Raw genomic sequence first — 21,144 nt, 5'->3', positions numbered from 1 at the left:
ATTTTGGTGTTTTATTTTATTCACATTTTTTTCAAATATGTATACCCGTAGTGCTTTATCTTATGAAAGTACCCCTGTAGGCACTCGGCCCATGCTGATAGGCTGATTGTGACCGACCGGAGTGAGAGACCTCGGCAGATTACCGTGTCCGGAAATCTGTACGTATGCAGTTCGCCTTATCACACTTCACCGTGAAATGTTATATCGGAAATATATGGTCGTATATTAAAGACCGTCCAACCTCTTTGAGTCGTATAGTACTGAGATAAAATTCATGTCTAAATAAAACACGATTTTTGTCGGTTTACAGGAAGCCAGCGGCAAACAAATTTTGAAAATAGCCGATATACTGGATTATTTGTTAGGTTAGGTTAGGATCTAATAAAATTGGAACATTACTGTCTGCAATGCTCCACGAACAACGCGTATTTTTTCATATCGGTACTATAGAAATAACGGTATAGTATACGGTCATCTCTTTCTGATAAGAAAGCTCACGGCGAACTGTGCTACGGTGAAATGTAATACGTACAATTTACATGTAATCAGAGATTACTGGAGAGGCTCTAAAGTCTAAATATGTCGAAAACTACAAATGTTACAATGCGCCACAATATACTTTCGTACATTTTATAAGAAACTAGTTGAAGTAGGTACATACTAGGTTGTGCACGAATCGCTTAGTAAATCAGTATACATTTATCAACACTTTTAATAACATTTTTCAATGTCAAAATAACTGTATGTAAACATAAACCTATAATAGCAGTAAAAGTCAACAAAATAACACTAAAATAAAATCGAATCTAGAATATGCAAACTTTATTTTGATCTGTGGTAAAAATTCAAAAGTATAAAGAACAAAAACATACTTTGTATAGGAGACCTTCAGATATCAAACACCTTTATGCACATACTACTACATAATAATTTTCAATTTATTAAATGATTCAGAATAAATGAGATAATAATATGCAACATCATTGGAGAATATGGATAACGTGATAAATAAAGATCTCAAAATGTCTTCTAAATTATGAGCTATTTATAAACTACAATATAAGGATTTACCGTATATTATAGTCAATGGAATAAGAAAGTAATCGTAATAATAAAATAACCCGCCTATTGACAAACGAAAAATTCTAAAAACTGTAATAATCATGATGAAATGTGGCTTTATACAACATTTCAACAAAACGATAGGAGGTATAGTACTAATTTATGGCATAGAATTATTTTACATAATCGAATTAGGAAAATTTGGGAAAATCATAATAATACAAATTTCTTTTCTAGGTACATAAAATATTTAGCTTTACCCAAAATTCTTTATTTACAACTTATTGAAAGCAAAAGGGTACCTATGTAGTATGTAGGTACATAGTACATACTATTATCATACGTCAAATCGCATTTAACAAACATTTTTTTCAGATTAAGTACATCACATTTTTATTCGAAATGTTCAAAATATTTTTACATAAATAAAAAAAATGAATTCATTTAATTTCTTCTAAAAGCAATTTATTTAATGTTTCTTATTTTATCATTATAACAATAGCTTCAATCATACAGAAATACCAGTTATTAGTTCGTGGCCATACCTTTTTAGTTTAAATAATTATTACTTAAAAATGGATAGCGTATCATGGAAATGTAGCTAACATTATTATATTTTATACAAACATATTTTTAGGGTAGGTATGTTGATAACATTTCAAGTACCTAGGGAGATATTATCTCATATACAATGTATACTAAAAATTGTTTTATTCGTGTAAGTATATAAATTTATCAGTTATAAAAAAAATGAGTATTCAGGGCAAATACTTTTGATACATGGGCGGCGGCGAGTATCCGGGTGGTCGCATTTGTCTTGATGCTTCTCTAACCAAAATGGGCTGAGGTCTGGTCCCGCGACGTTGAGGACCGGCTCCTTGCATTACGGCTCTAGCCCCGTGCAGCGAGGCCGTCGGAGGTCTTCCCCACCACGGCTCCAAGGCCAAATCGTACGGTGGCTGCTCGCGCCTCGAGTATTCCACTTTGAGTCGAACCAGCTCTTCTTTGTCTCTATGGTACATGCAGCAAGCCCGGAGAGTAAAATAATACAAAATTTCTACTCCAGACAAAAGAGAAAATCCCAAAAAGAGTCCAGCAATCCCACCAAAAGATACTGTAATAAAAAAATCGGTGTTTGTGTAGGTACTTATGTACGCGCGTTAGCAGTTATACTTCTTTGGCGTAACAAAACAAAAACAAAACTTGTGATAACCTAGATTCTTCGACTAGCTCTTAATTATTTTGTTAAATTACACACTCAAGAAAAAGGACCGCTTATTGGAACGCCGTTGGTTTATTTTTATACACTTTAAATTATATTACTAAATTATATAATTATTTATCGTTGTTTTTTTATTTTTAAAGTAACAACTGCCACTATGACGTTTAATAGTTTGTTTACGCAAGGAATTGCAAATGGCCGACAATAATAAATTCGCTGCCTAGGCAACGGAAAAATTCTAAACTATAATATTATACTGTATAATCGTCACGATTGCAGTATCATACTGTGGCGTAAAGGTAGTGCATTCGGCTGATAACCGAACAATCGGTGGTTCGAATCCAATCGACTGCGTTTTTTTTCGTGTGAAAAAATAAATTATGTGTTACATGTCACACGCCAAAAATACAATCTGATCTGATTTCCCAAACGCGCCAAAAGAAGTTTAACTTCAATAATAATATGTAATAAATAAACAAATATATGTAAAAACAATATTTTTAGAATATAGTACAACATTTTCTTCCTAGAGCCGGAGTGCAAAGTTATGAAGTAGGAACTCTACCCATAGGCAAACTCCGCCAGATAGTGCCTAATGGTTTTTCGGTATTATTTCATTATCCGTTAGCGATACGCAGTAATCAAAGTGATATCCGGCAGATTATTTAAAAACCGCTGTCCTCAAACAGGTTGGGATGGACGATGTATCTTTGTTCCTTCGCATCCAGGTCGCGTCCTCTGGCGAAATGGCTAATTAATTGTTTTATGTTCACCATTCTAAGATTTTCAAATAACTTAGTCGGTTATTAGAGTATTGAATGATGAGATATCGCAATGAATAAACCTACTATGAAAATTATATATCTTTTAATATTTTATTCTAAGTAACGTGATTGGTACTCAAAATACGCACCCAGTAAATCGACCCAACCGAATAAGACCTCTCTTTTGTATCGCACCATCGGCCACGATACGAACTCTGACTCCAGGGGGCTACTCTCTCCGTCACTGTCGTCTGTGCGAGTTACACTGCATCATAATTTATTCAATTTATTTTGAGTTATAATTAAACCATAATATTATGATCAATATATAAAATACACACTAGATTATCTCATGGCTATGTAAAAAATAAAATCATTTAAAATGGATATTACCAATATCATTCTATTGAAAAATTATTTACTCTTATTAAAATTATTAAGTATTGTTTTCCTTACTCTCTTTCGGTGAGCTTTTCAACTTCATATACAGTATTCGTACATCCCAGTTCACACGAGCAACGGTCGATATTTGTAATTTTATCTGCATTTTCTGCTATACATCTCAACTCCGTCAATGTACAGTATCGAAACTTATCTATAAAAACAAGTTAAGATAATTTATTGGTCACGATTGATGAACCTATGTTACGCATGACACTCGGTAGAGTATCCTTCAGATATCCTTGCCATTGTACACAGTGACAAGGATTTTTGTGTATACGCAACCGTATAATTGTATTAGTAAAAGCCAGGCACTTGATTGATTTACTCACGTACGCCGTATAATTGTATTAGTAAATTCCAAGCACTCGATTGGTTTACTCACGTTTTAATTAAAAAAAATCTATTCCAAATGGCAAGGTTACGTGGCGGCTACTCTACATGCAGACCATTTTTGTGTGACACGCGGACCAATTCTGAATGAAAAAGTTTAGCAGTTTTTATACTGTATTTAAATATCTTAATTTTACAAAAATAGCCTATTTCATAAGCATTCAAATAAAGTATGCTATAATCTGAATAATATTTTACATTGATATAGGTACCATTAGATATAATTATTATATATGTGAATAAAAAAGGGCAATATTATTGCAGACTGTGAATGATTCCTCATTGGCATTACCCAATTTAATTCGATGAAAAAATAGTAAACCACTATTGTAACCATCTTTGACATGCATGTGAACAACTATTTTCTTCGGTGAATTAAACCTAAAATTATCAGTTTACCCCTCCACCCTATATGAGGAGTTTTGTTTATTTAAAAAAAAACTGTAGTAGGTAGGTACTACATTCGCAAAGATACTCAACAAAACGAGTCTTTCCTTGTCTCATGCTGCATGCTGGTGAATTTAGAAGTACCTTCATAATAAAATCTCACGTGTCCATCAATACAATCTAGGTAGGTACCATAATTATTATCAGGTGTCAAGTCGAACGAGACTTATAAAACGCTTGAGGCTTTGTTTAAACAGAGGTGCTAGTATCATAAGAATCAGCAGGGATTATTTTGTACAGTATTATAATTATAGAACAATGTCTAAAAAATCATACCTATTTTGGGATAGAAGTAAGGGACACATCCGCAATATTGACGAGACAATGTCATTCGGCATTGTCGAGTGCATGCGGAGTACGTGTAGATGGAGTCTGTGGCCAATTTTATTTCGTCGGAGAACACGCAGCGGCGCTGCCTAAAAGTGCCAATAGTCATCCAGGTTAAAAGCTGTCGCGACTAGGGGTTGCAATACCGGTATTCCAGTATTTATCAATACCGAAACACCGGTTTTAAAAATCCAAAATACCGGAATTTTTGGTTTTAAGAAAGCACACTCGTTTACGTTTTTGAAAATGAATTATAAGTTATGTGCTGCTAAAATGAAAATATATTGAGTGAATCCAACAGAGGTGAAAAAATAATAAAACAAATTTCAACAAAAAATACATAGGTATATTAAATTTATATAAGTAATTGTCGCGATGAATTATCATATTATTTCGAAATAGAAAACATCCGTGACAAAAATGTTCAATTTTTCTATAATAATTATTATGACTGTAGAAGCGTTGAATTTAAGAAGTTTTTCCTGCAGCCGGACTTATTTGCACTTGAACTTTTGAGGGCTTTTGTTAAAATTATCAATATATTCAAATTATTTGTAAAAAATCACTAGTTCTACAATTATGATCAATATATATTTTAAAATGTCATATAATAGATATAATAAGTCGGTAGGTATGTAGAATTTTGCTATAAAATAATATCTTTAAAAGATTTTAATAGCTATGTATTTATTGATAAGCACCTACTTCTGTTTTCTTTAATGTTTAACAAATACCGGTATTCAATAATAAATACCGAAAAACCGGTATTGACATTTTCATTCGGTATTGCAATCACTAGTCGCGACGTATAACTGAATTATAAATCTGTTTATCATGAAAATATTACATAATAATGTAACTCAATCAAACCAGTATCTCGTGAACTAGAGACTACGAGATTTAGTTACATACATCAAAATATATTAATGTTGTGATCTGATACTATTACTGATACTATATTAGTTTGGAAAATTCACATATCATTTGTCAATGTGTGTTTGGACCCAAAGTATGGACCCAATAGGATGAGCAAGTAGCTAACATCCATTTCTCTTTAAAAACAAAAAACAATATATAATTAACTATTTCTTTTATTCAACGAATAATTCTCAAGATTTAAGAATATATCATTCTGATTATTGAACATATGTTCAAAAAACAATATGTTAATACATCCTCCACTCTGTAGAGGCCCACGTGTTTTTCTTAGGATCGAACATGGTTTAAAAAAGATAGCTATGATAGCTATCATTAAGAGACACAAAAAACTGCACAATTCAAAATATGTTTTATGTAGGTAGGTATAGGAAAATAAAATATGAAGAAAGATTTCTGATAATATAGTATGGTTGGAAAAATCGTGACTACTTAGTTATCCTAGTTGTGAAATTGAATCAACGTTGGAGATAAGATGACAGCAAACACGTCACCAACTTTCAATAGAAAACCTATATACACGACACACGTATTTATTTCTTTCTTACTTGATAGAGAGTTGTCTGGCATCCGCAGTAGTATAGGTTTGTTTGACGGAAAATGAAATTTTCTCGACCCGCCGATCCCAAACGTGCTGAGGGTTTGTATCCATTCCAGGCATTTCATCCGTCGAATGAATATATACCTGAAAATATCAGTTACTACCTACGTTAATAATTATGCTTAATACTTAAATCTATCGACTAAATATAGAGAAAGACGAGATACCTAAAGCGCACTCAGGAATCTATCTACTTGAGACTATACTAAATATTGAAAGCTGACATTATTATCATGTTCAAGCATTTTTACTACGGTACGTCTGTGTGCAGGCATTCTGTAAATCGAGCGAGACCATTTGTGTCGCTAGATTTCAAAATCAGCCAAGTCCATAATATATGAATAAGAGAAAAACAGCTTCTTGTTTTCTCAAATACACAGTCACAAGGGTGAAAGTTTATATTATCTCGTGTATAGAATATTTAAAATTAATAAATTCCACATTTTGATAATGCAGAAATGTTGGAAAGCAGCAGTTCTTCAGCAATTCACAAAAAAGTCAAAAATACCTAAAGGTGGACTTGGCTGATTTTGAAATGTAGCGACACATTTTTTGTGTAACATTAGTTTCAGTAAAATGTCGGTTTGTGTAACGCCAGCAATAGATAATCATTCGTTACTTCATAACCGATACATAAGTAATAATTTAAAATTAGCTATCATTATCTTTGTGCGTTTCAGTAATTGATTTTTTTAATATTCAGACTGTCGTCATATAATATTATGTATTATCATTTAGCACAAGTAAAATGTCGTTTCACAAAACCTAATACGCAAAAACAACACATTATCTATAATAGTATATACGATAGATGTCGTAAGGCGCAATATATAATGGCGTCAGCTGAATGCAGAACTATTCTAACTCTCATTTGAATTTCTTAAACGTCGTATAAATTTATAAATATAAGTAATACATAGCTTGACTATGCTGTTTCAAAAACACTTTTGTATAATATTTCAAATAGTTAGAATAGTTCTGCATTTAGCTGACGTATTGGGTAGGTAATTTGAAAAAAGCGTGAGTAATAAGTATTGTTTAAAAAAAATCTTGATTACAAAAGAACTACTCGTAAAGGTCACCTACAAGAAGAAGCAGAGGGGAAAATCAAAATGTGGCCCACAGTCACAGTCGCCCCTCGGAGCGGCTTCCCGTGTACCCCGCAACATTCCACATGCCCCTGACCATACCAAAGTCAAAATGAGGTGCGCCAGCGCCAGGCTTTGGGTGCGCAAATCCCATTTATTTCCGCGCCAAGAAATGGGTGGAGATAATTGTTACGTTGCCACCCACGCTACCCCTAATCGTCAATCGTTAGACGAGTAAACTTTTTTATTAAAGTTTTCGGACTGTAGTTTTAATATTAACAATAATTTTCTTTTTTCGTATTATTTATGAATTATAATTTCGCACATGTTTTTGCTTATCAGTTTAATATACTTAGTCTAAAATACAATACACAAACTTACATTGACTAATGTATCTTTATGGCTCGAATCAAAAACAAATGACCATTTGGTATCTGTTTCGTGAATATACTGTTCAAGATAGGGGTCCAGTTTTCGTTGTAACCTGAAATTAATACAAAACTATTTATTAATTAATGCACACTTCAAAAAAATATTAAACGCTGGTTTTCGTGTTATTTTCAAATGGGTAGGTATTTTTTTTTCTTTTGTTTTAAATATCATTATTGGGACACAATTGGCACTGCGAGTCAGTGGCGCACCCAGGATTTAATATTGGGGGGGCCCAAGGAGGAGAATGTAAATTAGTCCCATAGGCTCTTTTTCTTCTTCATATAATTATTTTTACATATTTTCACACTACACGGCGATATATTTGTACAGTTTCTCGTAGTTTTTATTAAATTGGAGGCATAGTGGCGGTAACCGTTGAGCGTGTTATCAGCGACTGTCGAATTGGAAGTGACTTACAGCGACCATGCTGGAAATGTGCAGCTAGTATGCTAAAAAATTACTCAAATAATATCGGCTGTGCTACCCGCTTAATCTAGAGCAGTGTTTCCCAAAGTGTGGTACCCCCTGGGGTACCGGAAGAGTTTGGTTGGGTTACGTGCTGCACCGGGCTATGGCTGCGCCTGGTGCAACAAGCATTAATACAACATCCATGCTAGAAGGTTTATCGCATGCGGAAGAAGAGCAATTGTTGGAATTAGCTTCAGACGAATTCTTGCAAAATAAATATAAGGAGTGTACTTTAACATCATTCAGGTTGCAAATGCAACATGTGTATCCAGTTTTAACAGAGAAATTCCTGAAATACATCTTGCCTTTTCCAACTTCATATCTATGTAAAGTTGCTTTTTCAGCATTTATAGACATTAAGTCAAAAAAAGGAACAGCCTTTTGGGTGTGGAACCGCATCTCAGATTAAAATTAATAACCAGGGAACCAAATTACGATGATCTGTCGTTTCAGCATAAACAATTTCATCCTTCTCATTGATTATAATGAATGTATTTTTTTATAATATAACTTTTATTCATATTTTATTATGAATGAATTTTATTTTTCGTTTATTATTGTTTTGTTTATGTACTACAAAAGGAAAATATAAATATATTTTGATTATTATTGAAGTACTTATATGCATTTTTTTTTGATGAGGGTTAGTCAGTGTTACGATAATAATTATAGAAGGGGTACACAAATGTCGAAAGTTTGGGAAACACTGGTCTAGAGAGCTACAATATTTATGCCGAATTCCACCGAAAAAAAATGTTCTTTTAATTTACACCCCCACCGACTGTAGTGGGTGTAGTCGTTCTTTTCGCCGAATGTTTGTGGTATATTTTTGGTTTTTTAATATTGAGGTTCCAAAATATTAATTAAAAATGGACAAAAAAAAGTGTTATTGCATTTAACTTATACACAAACCCACTCAACACAACACAGCCTAATATCTCGTTTATCGGTCTTTTGTCCATTGCACTCAGTGTACCTACACCATGGCCCCCACATCCTGAAACGGGCCCTCAGTCTAGAATATTTGGCGGCCCCCTACCGCTTAGATTAAGGGCAGTGTGAAACACTACATTAACGTTTTTCAAATTGTGTTTTAGTTCAAATTGAGCGTACTTATACATTGAATTATTGGCGATTTTCAATACATCTACTTTAATACTGGAGCTGTCGAGTATCGACACATAATAATCAGAAAATGTATTGCACAATTATATAATATAAAATGTTCTTGGTCATGAAGTATAATAGCGCCGCAGGCGACTTTTTTTACTATTAAAGCTAATTTATGATGTGTGTTTATCTCACTTATCTGGTCAACCCGACACGCCGGGCCCCCAGGCTAGAGCCCTGTCAGCCCTCCCCAGCCATGGCCTATACCACTCCGGAATTCGGGTGGACACCGAAAATTTTTTGACAGTTCATTAGGGAACGAGTTTCTAAAAAAACCCCACATTAGTGTTTCGAAATTTTTGTGTTAGAAATTAAAATCTAAGAATTTTTTCTGAAAAGGGTGCTGGAGAATTACAAATCATTTTTTTGCCGTGTTATTTTTTTAAGCCCAAAGTATAGCTTATTGGCTTTCAATTTCAATGTTTAAAATCATTCTGATAATTTTCATGTTTGGGGGGTGCCAGGGCCCCTTGCCCCCCCCCCCACCTGGGTGCGCCACTGCTGCGAGTAGTGTCCCCAACTGGTTCACCCCCGTGTGTCAACGAACTAGATTATAGGTGAATCAATAACGAAATAATAATTATAATATAGTCCTATATTATTACTACGAGTACCTATATTGAAAAGTATTACGATTACCCCTTTCATTCTTCGGTATATCGTCCCTGTCTGGTTTTTAGGGTTAAGAATATAAAAATAAATCGATATAGGCCTAGAAATAAATATCTATACTATTCTATACCATTCAAAATAATCGTAAATTTGGTTTTGTTCGTTAAAAATAAAGTGCTCTCAAAATGCTGCCATTTTATGCGTTTTGGTGTATCTCTAGTACAACTCTTAAAATAATTAAAATAGTTGTAATATTAATTATGAGTATTTGCATTCTTATGACTGCAGTTAGTATAATATGTGTTATAACATACCATGGCCAAGTTTTCTCGACGTGTCTCGAGTTGAAGGCATAGCAGAAGCCGATCTCAGTGAAAATCGGCAGAAAAATCTCACAGCAATCTTCACTGTCCGCTTTGAACACGCAGTCGAAAATGAAATCCTCACATCGCAAAACCACCTTTGACAAAAAATATGATTACATTACGGCATGATTTAACCATCAAACTTATAAATAATATGAGACACTGTCACGGAATGGTTCGGGGTCACGACCGGAGTCAGACAGGGTTGTGTCCTTGCACCGTTTCTCTTTATCATTCTCTTTGACTTCATACTACGGAAGTCAATACCACCCGACCAAGGCATACCTGTTACCCCCACGGTGAAGCTATGCGACCTGGAATACGCCGATGATGCTGTCCTATTCGACAACTCAATCGAGGGCATTCAAGAGACAATCGACAGGTTGCATAACAACTCCTCTCGCGTTGGTTTGAAAATCAACGCGAAGAAAACCAACGTCTTGTGCAATAGCACCTGTCCTGATCCAGATTTCCCTCTGATTAGCGATGGACAGAGCATCGAGAGCGTCGACAGCTTCAAGTACCTGGGGGTACACATCACGGGAGATGGCATTTTGCAGAAAGAGCTCGCTATCCGAATGGGAATGGCTGGAGCAACATTCAACTCGATGCGAAATGTCTGGGACTCACGATTGTACTCGGTCAAAACCAAATGCCGCCTATTCGACGCTTGCATTCTGACGGTGCTGCTTTACGGTAGCGAATCATGGCACCTTACGAAGGCTCAGAGCAACCGTATACTGAGCTTCGAAAACAGATGTTTGCGACGAATACTGGGTGTGCGGTGGTATGACTTTAGGAGCAACGAGGAGATAAGAGAACGTACCAAGCAGCCTCTCATCACGCTGAAAGTGAAGAGGCGACGTTGGACCTGGCTCGGCCACGTGCTGCGGATGCCAGAAGAGAACTTTAACCTGGCTTGCCTGTTCTTCAAGCCGACCGGATTCCGGCGTCCTGGAAGGCCGCTAAATACAATCTACAGAGTGTATACGGCGGAGCTACGGGATGCTGGTTTGACCTGGAACGAAGCAAGAAGACTGGCGAGCGACAGGGATTCTTGGAGGCGCCGCGTGGTGTCCATATGCTCCAGTTAAGGGGCGGATATGGGCAAAAAAGAAGAAGAAGAGGAAATAAATGAATTATTGTTATCTTAAAAAGACCTTTCCTATCCGAATTATAATCCTGCAGGCTGTAGGTATAAAAATTACAAAAACATGGCAAGCGGATCATTGTGTGAGCATACTATGAAATTGCTCGATTACGACAACCATTGGTGATACAATTTCGTAGACCAGGGGTGCTTTTGTTGCTTCACTTTCATGTATTTAAGCTCGATCTCTATATAAGAGAGTTTTATTTAACATTTTTGATCAGGGCACAAATAGAATCGTTTTGGCCGTTTGATCTTGCCCTGTTAAGATATATAATAATATAATGAACGCCATCGTAGTTTTATGATTTGTATGGAGTTTACTATTTTTCTACTAACATATAAAATCAAAATATTCTCATTTTCAATTTATAAAATATCATTATTATCTGTCGGTACGATTCTCTGTTGTTGGATGAATGCCTTTACAGGCTCTAATAGATTATTACACTACTATAATTGGTACATACTCGTACCTACTCCAAATTGTAAAATACATATTAATTGCAAATATGAAGGGAAACATCATATTATAATGTAAAACACATGTGTAATAACATTATTATTATTATGGATAGGTGAGTATAATTATGATTTTTATCATCAAAAAGTGTTCTCCTAAAGAATGACATAATTTATTACAGAAAAGTTGAATGTAATTTGTAATTAACTACTATATTATTATTAGTATGTATGTATATACACTAAATCAGACAACTACTTTCCTTTCAGTGGCGATTTTCTTTGACGCAGATGATACAATCGATTTGTCAGAATATTTAAAAGAGGACCTTGAAATAGTTCAAACATTAACTAAGGCATCAGACGGCCTGCGTAGTTCAGTCCACGAGCCCGCCACCGTTTCCTTCTTTATTTATTTTTATAAAATTATCTAGAACTATTAAACCAATATGTAGAATTATTTATTATATCTGTACCTCAGAGCGGTATCGTTTGCAGATTTTTTTCAGAGTAAATTTACATTTTCAGTCTGGTCATAAAAGAAACCTGAATTCTCTAAATAAAGTCGACAATCCATTCATAGACATCAAGCGGTTGAAAATTATAGTTTTACCGAAACTGTTTTTACTAGACAAACGATACACAGATTGTCTGTTACATATTATATAATATTATGATTTTAATAAAATGGAATTATGCCAAGTACCTAAATGAGTTTCAGCTGAAAAAATATAGAAGGATAGACCAGATAGACAAATTCATTTCTGAAATGGTTTCTTAAAAAGGGCTTGGAAAATAAGATAAGTACATTATTTTACTCACGGAAAATACGGCTGATCGCAGATCTTCGCCGATAGTAGCCAACTTTGAATCTCCGGCATATTTTGCCCCATCCGATTTTATACTGGTGTAACTAAGTGTCCCAAGAAATTGAAGAAACTCGACATATTTTTCGCGCTCTTCCGTAGTAGCATCCGGCCATGTTCTAGCATATACAACAATCGTAAACGTTATTATATGTAATGAAAAACACTGCACTTTATGCAAATCATTATTTAAATAACATAGCATTTATCAATAAGCTTAATGAAAAAAGCGTTATTAAACACAGTTGACGGTACCTATATTATATTCTTATTTCTAAATTCAGTATTGAGGAAGTATAATAATAATTACTTGTTAATAAATCCATCGACGAGTTCTTGGCTTGTAGGGCTTCTGTCGCATACCGTGATGGAAGGGAACAGTACATCCCAATTGTGGAAGTCAGTATCGAGACCTAATTTTAAACACATTTATATATTGGTAAAACGACTACTAGTTCATCATAAAGTATTACCATGTGCAGTATTTTACCACGTTTTTATTATCTCGTATTCTTGTTTGTCCAAGATTTGTATTGGACGATTGAAGATTTTTAACTAACTTCCCGACTAGATAGACATTTTAAACTTTTAGAATATATCAGAACACGATGACAACACATTATTTTAATACTTTTAACCATCTTTATGCAGAATTGAATTCATTTTCGGTTAATTCTGTTTTGTATGGAAAGTTATTTCGGAAAAAATCGTAAAAAGCTTAGACTATAGATACATATGGTAAAAAGTAAAACACTATTATTGATTGCTAAGGGGATCCTAGCAACTAAATTATTAATATATACGTGCGTTACTATGGAAATCAATATGAAAAGTCAAAATGACATTTCAGTATTCTATATTTATTCAGTATTTCTATCAAGTAAAAAGTTCTTTTTATCTTGTAATTATTTTATTTAATTAACTAGATACATTTTCTTATTTCCTGGTAAACATATAAAATTTATGAAAAACCATAGGTAGGTAGGTACCTACTATGAATTGGTGAGCGTGCTATATAATTATTACGATAAGACAATATTATTCTAAGAAAGTTGAGAGCAACATTATTTTTTTTTAATCAAAATTGGTTCATTATCGTTATTAAGATTTGAGATATTTAATATTGAACTATTTTATTAATACCCAAAAATCCTGTACTTGACTTACCTGTGATTGTTGGATTGGTTTGAAACTTCTCCCAGAGACTGACGATGATGATGCACGTGGCGACCGCTCCTACCGCCGTGAAGCAAAACCACATAAATCTGCACAACATCAAAATAATAACCGATGTTAATATTTTTCCACGTGTAATTTAACATAGTTTGCTTTAAAAAAAATATACAAAGTAGCAAGTGCAGACCTCTCACAGAAGGGTCTTCCGCGTTCAGCAATGTACCGCACTCCGTGAAGAGTCGAGTTGTCAAAGAACTCTCTCGTCTGATGACGGTAGCTGGTGCCCAGAAGTTCGTATTTGGAAGCGTTATCTGTCTGGTCCAGCATCTTGCTCGTCATCAGGGTGCCTGAACCCTTCTTTCTGTCCATATAATTATCATACATCATGACTCCAGATAGGACTTTATTTAAAGAAAATAGAGATTTTCTTGTTGAAGTTTAATGGTAAGCCGTAATGTTATGGCTGATATCTACAAAAATGCTATTTTTTCTAAATAAATCATTGTTCAAGATGAAAATACGTAATCTTGTTCAAGTTGATATTCAATTATTTAATTATAATTATAAATGAAAATTTATTTGGAAAAAAATATCTAGAATTTATTATCTAGTACTGTTCTGGTATCCGCGAACACAGACTGAGTAGATAATCAATAATATTTTCTATATTTCTATATTCTATATCACTATAATAAAGAAACTACGCGCGTTCGTTACAATAATTTACGTTAATGAGATTTCGAAAAAATAAACGTTTTCCATAAAAGCTTTCCATGTGACACGAAAATGACTACTGAATATTATTTCAGTGGGCAATGTATTTTTTTCATTGGCATGTGTCATGAACAAGGAGTTGAAAACATTTTAATTGGTTAACTTTATTAAAAACGTGACATGGTAATTTTCAGTACTTACAATGATGCACACTATTTCTAATAATAAATCTATGAATGTTTTCGGTGAATATTCCGATTAAATCTAGCGTCTCACCTGGTTGTTTATATTATATTATATAAACCTACTAATGGACAGTTTTAAAATACCTACTCCCATATTATGCGCAACTTCATTTTCCATGAAAAGTTTTGTGCAGGTTATTATTTTGAATGGTTAATGACCGGAGATTGTTAATTTAGCAATGATTCTGGCCCAAAACAGCGGTAAACACTAACAACTCAAAATTGTAGAATTACTAATCAAAACTTTTATTTCGAAGACATTTAGTAAACTTAGTAGGAATGTAGAAAAAAGTGTGCGACGCCCTTTATTCTAAAATTATATAAATAAATCAATGCCAGGCTGTAACGTTTTCCACCAGACAATTAAATATAATATTATGGCATTGTACTTACGTATTACGGATAATAGTGTCATTAAATCAGCGCATTATTGATGGATTATCAGATGAGGCAGAGATAGCAGTCACGCCATAAAAGCTTTGCTGGCTAATGATAATCGATTTTTCAATAATTTGTAGTTACTGACTTAATTGGGTTTACCTTGCAGTAATTTTGTATACCTACCTATACGTATTCTGGCATTTTCTACTTCTGATACACTTGAGTGACACAGCAAATTATTCATAATAATATTAGCAGTAATTTTATTATCCGACGAATTACATTAAAGGGGGACGTGCGCCGCGTAGGTCAAAATAGAGCTTTTATGGTATTTTCAAAGCATGATCCTGGACATTCCTTAAACGTTGTAGATAAACTATTTATATAATTTTGAAGCATTTGATGACTGCATAAAGTATTTTTATTATTACATAAAATAGTATTCTTTTAAACCTCTCGATCTAATGTTTTAGTTAGAATATAGTCATATTTCGATACATCCATGTGGTGTTAAGATTTTTTACGTTTATTAATTTTTAAACACATTTATAAAACCATTCGTAAAATTTAAGTTGGCATTATTATAGTTTATAGTAAGCTTTTTATACTATTATAGAGTTTTTATTATAGTAAGCTTTTTTTACTATTAAAGCAAATTTTTGATGTGTGTTTATCTCACTTATCTGGTAGTCTCGCCGAGCCGAGCCCCTCCTGAGCCCGAACCCCCAGGCTAGAGCCCTGTCAGCCCCCCCCTTGTGGGGGCCATGTAGTTACCTAATCAAGATGATATTTTTCATGCGTATTATGTGCTAATCGTCCATATTATTAACAGTTGAAACTCATAAAATATTCAGTAGGTAGTCAGTATTAATAAATTAATTGTAAAACAATAAAATACTAGGCACTATACCTACTGCATCTCCAATGATGCCAGTGAACTATTTTTTAATATGTTTTTGTATATAATATTCCTATCTATAAGATGGTTCTGAATAACTTTATGAGAAACTCGCCATTCTCGGAAATTCGCCAGAATTTTATTTTCTTAGGTACCTACCAACTATCTACACAGAGGGCGCATACTGAAAAATATCACGGGGGGTCTATTTAAAAAAAATATATACATAGTACCTATCTTATTATTGATTTTTTAATGCGGTGGGGTTCACAAAATTAACAGGTGCCACTGATTTTTGTATTTACCCCGCCAATTCCCTATAGCTTCTCGTCTGTTCAACCATGGACACCCGCAATTTTCTGGGTACATTCCGTATACCCAGCACTCCATACTTTTAGTATAGCGTGAAGACTTGGTCTACAGCTATAGTTACGGGTGCTCACCTTATTAATTACGACCTATCGCCTCCCACAAATAGTTGTTAAATAACTTACTATTTATTAGGATCGTCTTATGTTTTAGACATGCCACGTCAGAATGTTAAACAAAACATTGGATGCCTCAAATAATTGCACCAACTCAGTGACACAGGCCTTCGTGTGGTAGAATGCCGAAAGGACACGTTGAGAAGGCTATTCGATAACCAGATTATCCTAGTATGTCCTACAAGGAATAGAGAACGAAGAAGAAAAATATTCCATTCACCTCACTAATTTGTACTTTTTTCGTTCGACCCTGAACCCCCCCCCCCCCCCCCCCACACCCCTTGTATGCGCACCTGAAATATTATATGGGGCTTGCATTTTAAATGATTCTACTTACCTAATCAAAAAAATAATTAGAATAATTATTAAAAACAAGTATATTATACCAAGGTTTTGAACCGGAACTGAACCGAAAATCGGAAAACCCGTTATTTTTGTCAGAACGAAAACCGATACACGCGTTAACATGATCTTACTCCCCACTTCAGTTGACGTCTTGGCCCTTGGACTCTTAGACTCTTGGGTCACTAAAATATGGTCACTCTATTTTATAATATAATATTTATATAATAATATTTTTTTAATACAAATAAAAACGTTTAAAAATTAATCACTCGGAGCTGAACCGAAAACAAAAAAAAACGTTATTTTTTTAACGAAAACCGGAACCGAACCGATATATTTTTTTATTTGAACCGGAATGAAAAAATAACGGTTCGAAACCTTGGATTTAAACATTTCATTTCATTTCACTCAGGGTGCGAGGCCCAATTGGATGCAATCGCTCCAATCGCACAAAGGCCAGGCCTGATCACATCACACCACCAAGCACCAACCTCACGGATGATGGAATGTTTTATGATTTTCCGCACCTATTTAGTAGTAGTACCTACTAAAATGAAATATTTTCAATCATTGATGTTACTTGGGACAAACTATAGAAGTCTCCGGATTTTTCTGTGTATTTTTTTAAAATTCGGCAAGGATTTGGATTTTATAAGAGAACCAATACATGAAAAGCAAAAATACTTTTAATAAAATTATAGTCACACAGTTTATAATGCAAATAATAATAATACAAAAGAAAATGTCAACCTAAGATCTTCTCAATAACTAAGGCATCTCATATGGAAACATGTATCGCCCTCTCTTCTCTAAAAGAGTCTTTAAATTTTCGAAAAGTTTAACACAATTCAGTGACGTCCCGTGGGGGTAGGCAGATTGAGCGTCGCTTGGGGGCGGCAGATACTCGAAGGGCGGCAAATCGAGGAGAATCATTTGGTATTATATAGAAATAGCTACCTAAACTTAGTTATATTATAACCAGAGCTTTGGAGATGTTTTGTTCCGGATGCTTTTTTTTATTATTACCCAGTCGGTACTCGCAGCCATTTTAGTATGATGTCACCACGCTCCACTAGAGATTTTTTTATTTTATTTTTGACTGCTCGGTTTCGTATACAAATGCTAATAAACTTGGCGCCTATACACATTATGAATATTTTTATAAATGTAAAACATCACAAACGAATAATAAATCAGTCATAATAATATAATGTCATTTACTCAGATTAAAGAGTTCCTTTCATAACAGTGGTAGGTATACTGCGCAAAAACTAATAATTATGTCGCGCCATAGTTATTAAAAGAAAATAATATTATATAGGTATTATATCAACGTTGGTAACGAAACAAGGAGAATTTATGGTAGAGATTTATAGGTAGATAGGTACATACCGTATTTTTTAATTTATCCAAATATTTTTGCCAGTCATTCGCGAGATTTAAAAGTTGCCGGATGTACCTATTCATAATGATTATTAATCCTTATTGACATTTGACATAATCAATTAGTATTCGTGCATATAATAGGTATTTACGTTAAGTACCATCTAATTGTAATAAAAATGTACACTAGTAGGTATCTACCTAGATTATATCATATTTATCGTGCTGTGAATACAATACTGTGCAATACCTTCTTTTAAGTCGTTTTTTTTGTAAACATATTTTTTGCTGATAATAGTGTGGATTTGTAGTTTATTTCAATCATCAACGGTTGAATGTTGAGACCATTAATTAATAGTGTATTTATGATTAAATTTAGGTTTATATTAAAAAAATAATGAGGAAAATTATTTTGTTTACATGTTGTAGGGTACAATAATAGCATAGAAAAAATGGTGTGAAAATAATACATCTGCGTAGGTATTACTAAATGATACAAACCAAATGTGTCAGACATATTAACCAAATGGCATCTCAGACTCTGGTGATTTGGGTAAGTGTCTATTTAATATTATATTTATTCGGTTATTTATTTATTGATATCTAAATTTAATTTTGTATGTTTCAGCTTAGTGGTAGGTGTATATTTTATTAGTAATGTATCCAAACCATGGCCCCCACAAGGGGGGGGCTGACAGGGCTCTAACCTGGGGCTCGGGCTCGATAAGTGAGATAAACACTTATCACAAATTTGCTCTAATAGCAAAAAATTCGCCTGCGGCGTTATTTTCCTTCAATAATGATAATTATTATTTAAAATTATATGGTTACACAATACAATTTATAATTGTGTAGCGATACTCAAAAACTCCACAATTCAAGTGTATGTATTAAAATATACAAAAAAACACTAAATATACACATCAATTTTAACGCGTACACCATTTGGAAAACATTACTCTAGAGCGTCACACTGCTTTTATCATTCGCGATAGGTAGGGGGGGGGGCAAAAATCCTAACATAGGGCCCGCTTCAGGATGAGGGGGCCATGCTTCATACAACACATTTCTTAGATATTGGAGTAATGAAAGGATGATAAAAAAATGGGGCGGCATTTTGACGCTGCCTAGGGGCGGCATTTTGTCTAGGGACGTCACTGACACAATTAATGTAGACACAGGTTTGCAGTTTGCAAATCTGTCTGAAAATATGGAGACTAATTATTTTATAATACGAGGGTGGGTCAATAATTCCTTAGAAAAAAGCATTAAAACAGTTTTTATTTTTGTATTTTTTTTTTATTTCTCAACATAATCTCCTTGGAGCTTAATACACTTGGTTAGACGTTTCTCAATTTTTTTTAAACCGTCAGAAAAATAAGTTTTCGGAAGGTCCTCAAAATAAGCATTTGTCCGATCGATGACTTCTTCATTTGAAAAAAAACGTTGTCCACTTAGCCATTTTTTTAAGTTTGGGAAAAGGAAAAAGTCACTGGGGGCTAAATCTGGCGAATACGGTGGGTGGTCGACCAATTCGAACTTCAATTCTTCAATTTTAGCCATTGATCGTAAACATGTGTGAACACGGGCATTGTCCTGATGAAAGAGGATTTTTTTCCTGTTTAAATGAGGCCGTTTTTCTTCAATTTCGTTTTTTAGCTGATCCAATAAAGATGCATAATAATCCCCTGTTATTGTTTTTCCTTTTTCCAAATAGTCAACGAAAATAATTCCACGTGCATCCCAAAATACAGTAGCCATAACCTTACCAGCTGATTTTACGGTTTTCGCCTTCTTTGGACATGGTTCGCCTTTCGCAATCCACTGCTTTAGACTGTTCTTTCGTCTCGGGAGTATAGTGGTGTATCCATGTTTCATCTACAGTCACAAAGCGACGAAAAAATTCATCCAGATTGCGTTGCATGAGCGACAACAGGGCTTTAGAGGCCACCACCCTATTGCGTTTATTGTCGACTGTGAGCAAACGCGGCACCCATCTTGCAGAAATATTTTTCATGCCCAATTGGTCATGTAAAATAGAAATGACGCTACCTTTTGAGATCCCTGTAACCTCAATTATCTCACTCAACTTTAATCTTCGGTCACTTAACACCATATCGTGGATTTTATTGATCATTTCTGGTGTAGTCTTCTCTACAGGACGTCCTGAGCGTGGTTCATCCTTTGTTGATGTACGACCACGTTTAAATTCATTTAACCAGTTATAAATAGTTGCAAGTGAAGGAGCAGATATGCCGTGAACTAAATCCAACTCATTTTTTATTTCCTTTGCTGTTAACCCTTTTATATTAAAATGTTTAATAACAGCTCTAAACTCAATTTTCTCCATTTTTGTAAACAAGCAATTTTTTTTTTAAATGTACGAAAATAAAAAACAACAACCCGACCAATCTGATTGAAACTTCGCAGCATACTGAATCGGTAGTGCCGCTGCATGAAAACAAACCGCTTACAGTACTAGTCGCGCCACCTGTCGGCTTTTCTAAGGACTTATTGACCCACCCTCGTACCTCACTTCAATACTATTGTGATGCGCGCTGGCTATCTCGTGAAAAAGATGAAATAAAAGGGTCAAATTTGTCTAAAATACGATAATTTTGTTGTTAAACTTGCTATTTGGTTGAAATTTAAAAAAAAAAATTGAGTGAATAAATCAATGCAAGGACCATTAATGCATTCACTGATTTAAA

At 34.2% G+C, this 21,144-nt stretch overlaps 1 protein-coding gene across 1 annotated transcript; it reads right to left on the bottom strand.

Moving 5' to 3' along the window:
- Nucleotides 1-1,454: 1,454 nt before the first annotated feature.
- ppk23 (amiloride-sensitive sodium channel pickpocket 23) lies at nucleotides 1,455-14,366 on the bottom strand. The gene is made up of 11 exons (XM_085953009.1): nucleotides 14,170-14,366; nucleotides 13,974-14,071; nucleotides 13,117-13,219; nucleotides 12,763-12,925; nucleotides 10,278-10,423; nucleotides 7,663-7,765; nucleotides 6,141-6,277; nucleotides 4,606-4,745; nucleotides 3,505-3,643; nucleotides 3,198-3,313; nucleotides 1,455-2,176 (listed from the first exon to the last, which is right to left on the bottom strand). The coding sequence occupies exons 1-11, from the start codon at nucleotides 14,364-14,366 to the stop codon at nucleotides 1,821-1,823; spliced, it is 1,698 nt and encodes a 565-aa protein (XP_085809135.1). The 3' UTR covers nucleotides 1,455-1,820.
- Nucleotides 14,367-21,144: the final 6,778 nt, after the last annotated feature.

This window comes from Rhyacophila brunnea, unplaced genomic scaffold, assembly GCF_057557595.1.
Source record: "Rhyacophila brunnea isolate RB1 unplaced genomic scaffold, BYU_Rbru_1.0 scaffold_3, whole genome shotgun sequence".
Lineage (NCBI taxonomy): Eukaryota > Metazoa > Arthropoda > Insecta > Trichoptera > Rhyacophilidae > Rhyacophila > Rhyacophila brunnea.
This window is presented reverse-complemented; position numbering and strand designations above follow the sequence as displayed.

Excerpts from the sequence above, each read along its gene's own strand:
- ppk23 (XM_085953009.1), bottom strand. The coding sequence starts at position 14,366 with ATGTATGATAATTATATGGACAGAAAGAAGGGTTCAGGCACCCTGATG. Across the intron at positions 12,926-13,116 it reads GTCGATGGATTTATTAACAA|AACATGGCCGGATGCTACTA; the intron begins GTAATTATTATT and ends TGTATATGCTAG. Across the intron at positions 3,314-3,504 it reads GAAAAGCTCACCGAAAGAGA|TGTAACTCGCACAGACGACA; the intron begins GTAAGGAAAACA and ends ATTATGATGCAG.